This window comes from Rhagoletis zephyria, unplaced genomic scaffold (genome assembly GCF_001687245.7).
Source record: "Rhagoletis zephyria isolate East Lansing unplaced genomic scaffold, Rhagoletis_zephyria_1.1 Rzeph_scaffold_17427, whole genome shotgun sequence".
NCBI lineage: Eukaryota > Metazoa > Arthropoda > Insecta > Diptera > Tephritidae > Rhagoletis > Rhagoletis zephyria.
Window position 1 is genome coordinate 1 of NW_016174488.1, and position 10,819 is coordinate 10,819.

The window sequence follows — 10,819 nt, forward strand, 5'->3', positions numbered from 1 at the left end:
CAGAGCAACTGTCAAAAATTTCCAGCAGTAAAAAGGAACGAATTGGCACAGCAGAAATGTAAAATTTTCTCGCCATAATAAAAAGTTTTTTCAACATGGAACTTTTCTACTAATTCACATGGAATTACAGTTAGCGCTGCCACTGAGGGCCTTTGCCAACTGATAAAAAAGAGAAAATTTGGAAAGACCAAACAAAAATTTTGAGATTTCTCGTTGTGAATACGAATGTCATAGTTTTTACCTAGCTCGTGGGACTACGCAAAATTTTGACAGCTTGTAAATATGTATACACATAAAGTTGTTGGCGGTAATAAAGAGTCAAAATCAAAATGGAGAAAAGAACAAAAAGCGTACGTTAGTTGTCAGTTATAAAATAAATCCAATTTATTTGCGAATATTTCTTTATTCTATTTATTAAAAGGCAACCTCGCACGTTGTCTAAATTCTCAAGTAACATAAAATCCACAAAAGAATACATTGCTTGTATTACCATCAATACGCCATGTATAAATTTTAACAACACACAAAAATAGAGCTTTCGCACGAGCGTTTGTTTGGTTTTTCAACACCATTTATAATTTTCTTTTAATAAAATCGCGATTTGTCAAATGCTTAAATTTATTTATCTAATAATAATGCAGCACACAACCCTGAAATCGAAGAAAAAGTCTGAGGAAGGCCATTAAATAGCAGCACACAACCCCGTGCCTTCCTCAGGAGTGAATATAGCTACAACAACAACGACTACTACAACGACAATCCAAAAAGGTTGGTTACTGTCTATACTGTGATACAAGTTGTGTATGAAATGAATGAATTAGCGCCTGCACTAAGCAAGAACGTACGTTATTTGCAAGCGTTGGTGCTGCCAGCCGGCGTTTGAAGACACTTCAATATTGAAGTATGCATTTCTAAATTAATCGAAAGCCGCAAGCAATGTTTTCATTATAAAAACTTGTAGCATGTACACCATAAACTATTTTATATATCTAAACATAATTCTTTTCATATATTAATCAAAATAACTATACAAATTGTGTAATTTCCATATACAAACATACTTCGGATTTCACGTTATCGATATACAAATTTAAAAACACAACATAATTAATTTTGTTTGGTAACCTCACTATTTATACAACAACAATTTCATTTGCAGATAAAATAGTGCACTTTTTACTTGGCATCCTATCATCATTAAATTAACGTATTAACAAAGAAAATGACGCTTCCGGAAATTTTTGGCTGTGGCTTCATCGCATTCGGTACACCATTAGCGATGTTTGTTTTCACAATAGCAAATGATTCCATACGAATAATTATCCTCATCGCTGCCGCCTTCTTTTGGCTAGTAGCACTTCTGGCATCTGCCTTGCTGTGGTTTGCTCTGGTACCATTGAGAGATTACTTGTGGTTCGGTGTAACATTTTCAGTGCTATTTCAAGAAGGATTTCGCTACATTATCTATCGTATTCTGAGACGCACTGAACAAGGACTTCAAGCGGTATCTGATAATCCGGGTATAATCGAAAATAAGCATATTCTGGCTTATGTGTCAGGTCTTGGATTCGGTATAATATCTGGCATGTTTGCATTGGTCAATTTACTTGCGGATTTGGTGAGAAGACATTTAAAATTCTGGATATATGTATATATTTGCAATAATGATTGATCGATTTGGTTTATAGTCGGGTCCGGGTACTATGGGTCTTAAAGGCGGATCGGAAGTGTTCCTAATAACTTCGGCGATACAAGCTCTCGCAATGATACTACTCCATACTTTCTGGAGTGTTATATTTTTCAATGCTTTTGATATCAATAACTACTTTCATATAGCTTACGTCATTAGCACGCATCTCTTCGTATCGCTAATAACATTACTCAACGCACAATTGATGTACGCAGCCACATTACTGCCCACCTACATAATATTGTTAGCGTCAGCGGTTTTGGCATTTAAAGTAGCTGGAGGAAGCAAAATTTCGCTTGTTCGATTTGTAAAGTGTCAATGAGACGAGAAGAAATATGTATTAATCTATACTAATGTATTTAAACACTGTTGGCATTGACTATAAATGTAACTGCAATCAATTCATTTAGACTGCTTAGGCGACCAAGCTGCTAAACTAATTTTTAAGATGATCAACTTTACTCATTTATTTTCCGACTTTATTTCGATATGAAAAGACAGTGTTAATAACGTACAATAAAAGAAGCCATGATAATTCATATATGAGGTTAATGCTTATGGAAAATACTGTGCTTTGCGCACTGTTATGCCGTAATCTGCAAGGGCGGGTGCCAAATCCTCCATAGTCAACGTGTATTTGCGATCTTTGGTTGCCTTTGGACCCTTTGTAAAATTTGAGAAGGTCTAATATATTTAGAAGATAAATTTATTTTCCCATTCTTACCGGTGTGTGAGTTCCTTGTGCAACGTTTTGGCTGTTGCAACGAGTTTTACATTGCTGCAGTGCATCATTGGCGACATCGGAAATAAACTTTTGAGTAGCTACCGATATCAAGCGCACAATGCGGGGATCATTTGATTCAAATCCGGCAGAATTTAGATAGCAAGCTGTCACTGCATCAGGCACTGTTGGTACATAATCCTCCAGTTGTAACATGAAATCGCTCAACTGTTGAACGACTGCACGTTCTTCTGGCATAGCTGTGGCACCTGAACCACCAGCAATCGAGCTGGACGAATGTGGACGGAAGATGCCGAAATTTGTGCCGATCATTTTAACTTGGTTTATAATTTAAGCAAATCTAGGTATCACAATAGTCTCCAATGTTTTCAATTCACTTGTTTACTTGACATTTCAGTTCAATTCATTTGTTTACTTCAAATGTCAGTGCCAGTTTCAGATATGCATGTTTACATGTTCCAAATCCGTTCCGTCTTGAAAATAAAGGGACTACATGAAATATTTTGCAGAAAAACCAAAAAACAATTATCGACAAATTTCGATTCATCGACAAAAAAAAACTTTTCTGATTTTACATTCTTTGAGCTGCTACAAAACTATCGATCGAGGCTCATCAAAGTTGGGCTGGTATACAAGTTAACAGCTGATACACAGGGCTTGTTCGTGTCGCAATAGTTGCGTTCCAGATGCTTCACGATATTCACGAAATTCACGATTTGCAGGAACAGCTGTTTTCTCCATTAATAAACCTTATGGGAGGTGGTCACCTGGAACGACTTCCTGTAAAAACCTGCAAATCGTGAAGCATCTGGAACGCAACTAATCACAACCGCAGTGTTGCGCGAATTTTAGCTTCGTTCCCCACGCTTTCCGGGCTGCTCCGGTAATTAGAGCGTAAAAATAAGTTACTCTCTCACAAGAGTCAAAAATGTGCCAACACGCGCCAAAAGTGCCCAGAGCGTGAGGCACGCAAGAAACCACATTTCGTGCCGGATTCAACATATCAGCTCTAAACAATGATTTTACATGTATTTATCTTATATGGCTAACAAAATTACCAAATAACCACATTTTCTTAAAATTCTGTGATATTTTCCACTTTTGTTTTTTATAAAATTTGCTTTCGGATTTAAACAACAACAGCTGTTATTTCAAATTGACCTTTTGCACATTTGTGCCCGGAAAAAAAGTCCAGGCTATTTCGTGCACAAAGAAGAAGACATTTACAATCCAAAAGTGGAACATATTCGCTCTCTATTATCCATTTTTCTAGCGTGAGGAACGCTTTCTGGGCTGTTTTGGGCACCCGCGGGCTCGTGTGGAACAAACCTGTTAAAGTACCACGTTCGGTGTCAATTTCTAGTAACGTTTTATCATTTTGGAAGTTGCAACAGTCTTGCAAATTTTCATCAGCGTTGCAGTATTGCCGCTTTTATTACGTGCCTCGAACAGGCCCACAATATTGTGGTGTGTGTATATTGATCATCTGAGTGTGGTTATCCTGATTTTTTTTAATTTTAACTAAAATTGTTAATCTTGCTCCATAAAAACTGGGCATTAATCACGTAACTTTGAAACGATACTGACAAAATGACGTCGTCAAAACACTGATTTATGCATTTGTGTTGCTGTTACGTGTTAAGCTGAAATTAGTCGAGAACGCAGAACATATACTTAAACGCAGACTGTATACGCAGAATTTTGTCGATTACTGGAGCCCTCAGTGTTGCTTACTACACTGTTGCCACTCATCAATGCCTTTTCATAAACTTACCCTTTCAACCACAATTTTTCGTGCTATTATAGATTTTAGCTAAATATAAACTACTTAGTTTTCAAAAAAAAACCTTATTCAATAGTAAATTTCAAATATTTTAAACATATTTTGAGTAGAAACTTATTTCTTTTTTACCATCTGTAAAACTGACGAAGTGGCAACCATCTAAAGAAGGAGAAATCAGCTGACACGGAAAAATCTAAGTTCCGCAGATTTCTGCGCTACGGGCTACAACTACAGAAAAATTCTGCGGTGTTGAGTTTTCATTTACATGGCGCTTTGGTAAGACAGATCGTGTCAGCTGACTCGGGTTTACGTACCGGTAGGTTTACGTTCTTGACTAATTTCAGCTTTACTGTTACTTTGCATCGGCAACCGAACTAAAAATGTTTTGATTTTACACAGACAGTGTGAGTGACTGTCTGTGCAGACATAAACTGCGTCAACATGGCAGCTAGAATATCAAAAAAGTTCGATTTTGGTTCAAATGTCCCTCAAACGGCTTGTCAAACCAGCGAACGACCACACAACTCAAATACCTTGAAGCAAAGGGATATTTTTCTTGCATGGTCGAGCCGCTTGTGTGGTGTATTTGTATAAACAATCGATAGTGCAAAACAAAATCGAGTGATTGAAAAAAATTACTATCGATAGTATAAACAGTGCAATTGATTTTACCCCAGCACTAAATCCTTGTATAAATCGTCGAATACCTGCAGAAAATAATAACAAAAGACATTTTTCCCCGTGTTAACCAAAGGCATTGGCATTTTCTTACAAAATGGTAATTGGCAACGAAGAGAATTCACCCTCTCCAGCATCNACTATAAATCGTCGAATACCTGCAGAAAATAATAACAAAAGACATTTTTCCCCGTGTTAACCAAAGGCATTGGCATTTTCTTACAAAATGGTAATTGGCAACGAAGAGAATTCACCCTCTCCAGCATCACCTCCGGTAGATCAGGAAGACTCTCCACCATTGCCAGCCCCAGTAGGAGAGGCATTGGGCGAGTTGCTGGAACAATTGGAGGATTATATCCCAACTGTACCAGATGCCCTTACCGCAAGATATTTGAACCAGGCGGGATTTGAGACAATGGATCCTCGTATTGTGCGTATAATTTCAGTGGCAGCGCAGAAATTCATTTCCGACATTGCCAATGACGCATTGCAGCACTGCAAAACCCGAACAAGCAGCCAACACTCTGGTGGTCATGGTTCAAACAAGGTAAGTTGTCTGGCAACATAAAAATTGAGGATTTTGTTGCAATCCAATTTTACTTCTAGGATAAGAAGCCGAATAAGGATCGACGATATACTTTGGCCGTCGAAGATCTTACACCAGCTTTGGCCGATCATGGCATTACAATGCGAAAACCACAATACTTTGTGTAAACCACATCAATAAAACTTTCATCTGGTAGAGCACCAACATTGTGCAATGAACCTTTAAAATTATTGGCTTTTTATGGAATTATTGAAATTATTTAATCTCTTTCCCAAAACGTCTAATTGCGTTTTTTTAAATTTTCAAAATACGTAGAGTACTAACGTAGATAAATTTAATACGTGCTTTTTTATTTATGTGTTTTCATTATTTAAATTTTTTATTTTTTCTTATAAGCAGATCACTTTGGGGATAAATGCATAGAACTAATCACCTGCGCGTTATTTTCAAAACATACAGATATTCCCCTGGTATCCGCCTCTCCATAAACTTAATTGCAATAAAACCTAAGCTAGTCAAATCTTGCATCAATTCGTCCGGCTTGTTTTCGCGAAGTGTCAGTAAATAGAAGACTCCTTTAACAGATAGAATACCATCCAGACTCTTAATCAACTCATCAACAACACGTCGACCAAGTAATCCGCCTGCCCATGAGTATACAAGATTATTTGGCTTTTGCGATTCCGGCAAGTGATTGATATTTGAACTCTTCGTCTGTGGTTACAACATAAGGCGGATTGAATATAAGTAAATCTATACACTTTTCTCGTAGAGCGTCCATTCAAGTTACAATTTATGCTATCGACATGCGTGCCATTGCGATTCGCTGGTTCGCCTCTGTCACTTTACATGCATATGAATTGATGTCGGTAGCCAAGCAAAGCGTTTTATTCAATTTCTTAGCCAATGCTGTTACAATTATTCCACTACCGGGTCCAATTTCCAAACAAACTCGAGGTTGTAAGCCTTCGAGGTATGGAGATCAGCTTCTAGGGCATCGCAGCAATAGAAACGAATCTTCTGCAGGCTCATATACCTGCTCGTAATCGGGCGCTGTTAAGTGGTCTGTGTAGGGTGTTTCCATCTTCACTTTTCTAAGAAATGTTTGTGCTTATAGCTGAATCCAACAGAGCTTGCCTACGCCGCTGCTCCTTCTCGATTAGTTTGTACAAGCCAGCCAAACGATCCTGACTTGTGCTAAGAATATTTGTTATAACTGTTACCTTGTGCTTCACGTTAATTAACTCCTTGACCTTGCTCGAAAATTCTGGAATATTATGCTGTGCTTTTTCAATTTCAACCAATTGCTCTGATAGTGCGTCCAACTGTTTCTTCAATTCTATTTGTGAAGCCCTAGGTGCTTGGATATGTTCATCTAATTTTTCCACCGATGGCTTGAACAAGTTTACGATACCTTCTGCCAAGATATCTCGAGTAGGATTGGTGCAGAAATTTTCTGTATTCTCATCTAGTGATGTTACAGTGCTATCCGAGTCCTTATCCATTGTTGGATTGATAAATATTAACAAATACTTATATTTCCACAAACTTTTGTGATTTCCATATCGAATACGTGTGAGGGAAAAACAAATACGGCCGTGTGATTGACCAAATCGGATTTATAGAAATCACAGGGTGTTTATAAGTAAATAAAATCTAATGCAAACAACGTTTTGGATCCAAGTGTCCGGCCATCATCAACTCTACAACCAAAAAAAAACAACGTTTTGGTATAAAAACTAGGATTCAACGCCTATGCTGTTTTTTTTTTAATTAATTCCACAATAGAATTGCTTTGTAAAATTTATAGACCAATGATAACAAAATCCCAATGTAGAATTAATTCCACTAGACATAGTGGTACCCCCTTTGTTTCATTTCCCTTCTTTCATTTCAGTATTTGGTGTGAAATGAAAACGACAAAAATGCGTATTGGTGATATTTTAAACCACTCTGTGTGTATTGGCAATTGAAAAATACGCCATTGTACAATTTTATACACAAAAGCCAGAAGGACAGGATAAGCTACGCATTTGTGAAATGTAAGTTATTTTTTGCAACTTTGATTTGATTAACTAGTTGTATTATTTGCATATAAAGGGGACGTCACAAAAACGCCGCACAGGAAGCCATTATGATAAACTTCATGCAACAGTACCCCGGAATTGCGTGTGGTACGATTCAGTGCAAACAAAAGCGGAACGCGTTATGGGAAGCTCTTGCAGAAAAGCTGAATAGCCGGGGACCACCAAAGAAACCAATGCAGCGGTGGAAGAAGGTTATTAATCCATTCACATATGTACATAAATATATACATACATATATGTGTAGCGAGATCTTTTTTATGGTTATTTAGGTTTGGATAGATTGGCGCGCAGCAGTAAGAAGAAAGATCATGTTTGAAAAAATTGAAGCCAACGCATCAGTCGCACAGGACGACGAAACATTATATAAAAAGACTACATTATCGCCTGCCGAAGGTGAATTAGCTCGTATATGTAAGCTTTTTGAAGCTGATGTTGACATTGATAACAGCTCAGACGTGCAAGAAGATTCGAGTCCGATCTCTGAGGGCACCGACACAATTGTCAAAGACGAGTTAGTGTTCGACGAAGAAGATGATGAAAATTCAAAAGATTATGATGTTGCTGTTGCAGCTTGTGAGGATAGAAGTAATGAGAAGTCCACAGAGGCTGAAAACATAAGTGTGCGAGATTTCGCTCAATGTCCAACTTCAAGTGGACTAAACATTAAAGTAGATAGTAGTGAGGATAAGGTTGAAATTAAAAAGCGCAAAATTGATGCAACAGCAACAGAAGAAAGTGATGACTTAATCAAGATTTTAAGACAGCAAGCAACTGTGATAAGTACGATTACGAAGTTTCTTACAGAAAATGTCAATTTGCAAACCGAAAATTTCCGGGTTATGAATGAAATAAGACAGGGCTTGAAGGAAGTTTGTAAGTCAATAAAAACACTCAGTGATGTTACGAATGATAATCTAAAGGAGCAACGTCGACACAACTATGAAATAGAGAAGCTGCAAAGAGAAGAGGTCTTATTAGCAAAACAACAACTAGAACTGGAAGAATTGAAGGTATTTGGAAATAGAATGCACGAGTAATTTCTACAGTATTTTGATAAATTCTTTTAACTTTCTGTAAGTCATAAGTCTGGATTTTCATTTGTTTCATTATTTCGGCAATATGAATAGTCTTTGCCTTACTATGTATGTAATTAATTTTCATTTAAAGTTACGAATGTTGACATCATTCCCATTAAGTCGTATTAATTTTAATGAAATAAAATAGAAATTTTACATATAATCTTATGTTTATGGCAGTATCTGGTTGAAAGGACAATGCGATTCTGCTCTATTATAGGTGAATATCTATTGTTAAATATACTGAATGGTAAAATTTGAGCAACCTCACATACATACACACATATGATGTCTTGCATTATCTTGATACGCGGTTTTGTACTATAAATGCCGATATTTTAATTCAATTTTTATGAACATAACAAAAGTGTTCGTCATTTATAAATGGAAATTTTTTTTTAGATTTTTCAGAGATATAATGCATTAGGTCCATTTTAGTTCCACCAAATTTTTAATCAGGTTTTTATTGTTATAAAAATATGAATTAAAATAAAATAGATACGTATGTACATACAATTCATTAACAAAAACAAAGTAAAATATCGGTTGTTAGTATATATGTAGTTTGCCCTTCTTTCAACTTCGTTATTTACTACATCCGTTGTGGCATTGTGTCCAACAATTTTTTCGTAACATCAGACACCGATTTTCAATTTTTGAATAAAAATAAATAATTCGATCTTTAACATTTAAAAGCAATTCCCATTTTTACAAGCCTTTATCTAACTTGCTTTGTATGTAGTACATAATGTTATTATATTATTATTATTATTATGTATGTTTGTCGAGATATTTGAAAACCCCGTATTTATAGTTATTTGGAAAAAATATTACCTACATGAAAGGAAATAACTCTCCGAGAAATGTAGTCGGTTGGTGGTGCGGGAGTCGATATATTTCAAAAATCTGCATCTATAGTTTGATTTACTCAGCAAACACAGCAGTCTCTAACGTTAGAGAAATTTGGATTTCTACATTAGATGACTAGGGTAATTCTTTAATCGTTCTCGAGTCGATGAGATTAGAGAAACAAAGCAAATTCAAATAAATGTAAATAAGCAATATTCCAAATGAATGAATCATAAATTATTTCAAGTTCAAATAATTCATTATTATTTTATTGCAAATACATTAAATACAAACTTTACAAACAGCGTTTTTTTTTTTTAATGAAGCAGAACAATAGTTTGAAATTCACATTCGAATATCCCATTAGAGATCAACATTAGAGTACGATCAAAGAATTAATACTTTCTCGAGTCGAGAACTATGTCCCATTTTTGTTGAGATCGCTATGATTCTCGATAGTTTTTCGAGTCGTTCTCTAACGTTTGTGATTGGAGAATGTGGCTACTTCTCCAATCATTCTCTAATCGATAACTAACGTCAATGTTTGCTGGGTTAGTTTAAATATAGGTTGGTATTAGGTTTGTTCCACACGAGACCCCCCGCGGGTGACCTAAAGCGTTCCTCACGCAATAAAAATGGGTAATAGAGAGCGAATACCTTCCACTTTTGGATCGTAAATGTCTTCTTCTTCGTGCCCCAAAAAGCCAGGATCTTTTTCCGAGCAGAAATGTGCGACAAGTCAATTTGAAATAACAGGTTTGTTCCACATGCTTTCCGGGCTGTAATTAGAGCGTCAAAAAAAAGTTACTCTCTCACAAGTTTCATGAGTAGCTCTAAATGCTACTCTAAACGTACATTTATCTATATACAAAATTCGTCACCTAAATGCAACTAAATTCAACTCCATTTCTGCATTCTAAATGCTAAAAGCAACTTTTCCACGATTCGAACATGGTTTAATGAGAAAAAGTGGCAATATTGTTTTTTCGCGTATACAGTTGCTAGCTGCGTTTCAGTGATAGCCGATTGAGATTTCATTTATTAACTTGCTTTGTACATTATTTGGAAAAAGAAAAGTTGCGCAAACTCAACATCGATGTGATACTGATAGAAATCTGGCTCAATTTGTGATCAACTCTGTTTGTTTTTTTTTTTTCTATTTAGTTGAGGCAATTTCAATTGACAGCACGGACAAATGAATATATACACAAACAAATTTTCGTTTATGGCTAGTAAATGTAGTATTCCTCTTTTTATGGGCGCTGTAACCGCCTATTTAAGCGATTTTGCCTGAGTCCAAAACAACACGCCAGTCGTTTCTCTTCTGTGCCAACTGACGTCAATTGAAAATGCCAAGTGAAACCACG

General features: G+C 36.2%; 6 protein-coding genes across 7 annotated transcripts; 3 read left to right on the forward strand and 3 right to left on the reverse strand.

The window, feature by feature from the left end:
- The first annotated feature begins 1,122 nt into the window (after positions 1 to 1,122).
- aph-1 (gamma-secretase subunit Aph-1) lies at positions 1,123 to 2,229 on the forward strand. Its single transcript, XM_017636179.1, has 2 exons — positions 1,123 to 1,618; positions 1,689 to 2,229. Exons 1-2 carry the CDS (start codon positions 1,223 to 1,225, stop codon positions 2,010 to 2,012), a joined length of 720 nt encoding a protein of 239 aa, XP_017491668.1. The 5' UTR covers positions 1,123 to 1,222; the 3' UTR covers positions 2,013 to 2,229.
- Positions 2,153 to 3,082, reverse strand: Taf10b (TBP-associated factor 10b). The gene is made up of 2 exons (XM_017636180.1): positions 2,415 to 3,082; positions 2,153 to 2,353 (listed from the first exon to the last, which is right to left on the reverse strand). Exons 1-2 carry the CDS (start codon positions 2,742 to 2,744, stop codon positions 2,246 to 2,248), a joined length of 438 nt encoding a protein of 145 aa, XP_017491669.1. The 5' UTR covers positions 2,745 to 3,082; the 3' UTR covers positions 2,153 to 2,245.
- A 1,793-nt stretch (positions 3,083 to 4,875) lies between these two features.
- Taf10 (TBP-associated factor 10) lies at positions 4,876 to 5,809 on the forward strand. Of its 2 annotated transcripts, XM_017636177.1 has the most exons (3): positions 4,876 to 4,930; positions 5,063 to 5,440; positions 5,500 to 5,809. In XM_017636177.1, the coding sequence occupies exons 2-3, from the start codon at positions 5,120 to 5,122 to the stop codon at positions 5,605 to 5,607; spliced, it is 429 nt and encodes a 142-aa protein (XP_017491666.1). In that variant the 5' UTR covers positions 4,876 to 4,930; positions 5,063 to 5,119; the 3' UTR covers positions 5,608 to 5,809. The 2 variants fall into 2 exon arrangements, with proteins under 2 accessions (XP_017491666.1, XP_017491664.1); XM_017636175.1 differs by lacking the exon at positions 4,876 to 4,930 and having other exon boundaries at positions 5,035 to 5,440.
- HemK2 (HemK methyltransferase 2) lies at positions 5,770 to 6,524 on the reverse strand. The gene is given in 4 exon segments (XM_017636174.1): positions 5,770 to 6,128; positions 6,130 to 6,221; positions 6,223 to 6,273; positions 6,276 to 6,524. Coding segments are annotated over 4 exon segments (651 nt in total). The 3' UTR covers positions 5,770 to 5,869.
- On the reverse strand, positions 5,770 to 7,037 carry Snapin (SNAP associated protein). The gene has a single exon (XM_017636178.1). It carries the CDS (start codon positions 6,943 to 6,945, stop codon positions 6,535 to 6,537), a length of 411 nt encoding a protein of 136 aa, XP_017491667.1. The 5' UTR covers positions 6,946 to 7,037; the 3' UTR covers positions 5,770 to 6,534.
- A 370-nt stretch (positions 7,038 to 7,407) lies between these two features.
- Positions 7,408 to 8,850, forward strand: LOC108379824 (uncharacterized). The gene is made up of 3 exons (XM_017636173.1): positions 7,408 to 7,482; positions 7,541 to 7,718; positions 7,797 to 8,850. Coding segments are annotated over exons 1-3 (948 nt in total). The 5' UTR covers positions 7,408 to 7,480; the 3' UTR covers positions 8,565 to 8,850.
- The last annotated feature ends 1,969 nt before the right edge of the window (positions 8,851 to 10,819 follow it).

Bases quoted from the DNA above. Each gene is read 5' to 3' on its own strand.
- aph-1 (XM_017636179.1), top strand. From the start codon at position 1,223: ATGACGCTTCCGGAAATTTTTGGCTGTGGCTTCATCGCATTCGGTACA. The intron at 1,619-1,688 runs GTGAGAAGACAT...TTTGGTTTATAG, and splicing joins TCAATTTACTTGCGGATTTG to TCGGGTCCGGGTACTATGGG.
- Taf10b (XM_017636180.1), bottom strand. From the start codon at position 2,744: ATGATCGGCACAAATTTCGGCATCTTCCGTCCACATTCGTCCAGCTCG. The intron at 2,354-2,414 runs GTAAGAATGGGA...AATTTTACAAAG, and splicing joins CACAAGGAACTCACACACCG to GGTCCAAAGGCAACCAAAGA.
- Taf10 (XM_017636177.1), top strand. From the start codon at position 5,120: ATGGTAATTGGCAACGAAGAGAATTCACCCTCTCCAGCATCACCTCCG. The intron at 5,441-5,499 runs GTAAGTTGTCTG...TTTTACTTCTAG, and splicing joins GTGGTCATGGTTCAAACAAG to GATAAGAAGCCGAATAAGGA.
- Snapin (XM_017636178.1), bottom strand. From the start codon at position 6,945: ATGGATAAGGACTCGGATAGCACTGTAACATCACTAGATGAGAATACA.
- LOC108379824 (XM_017636173.1), top strand. The intron at 7,719-7,796 runs GTTATTAATCCA...ATGGTTATTTAG, and splicing joins CAATGCAGCGGTGGAAGAAG to GTTTGGATAGATTGGCGCGC.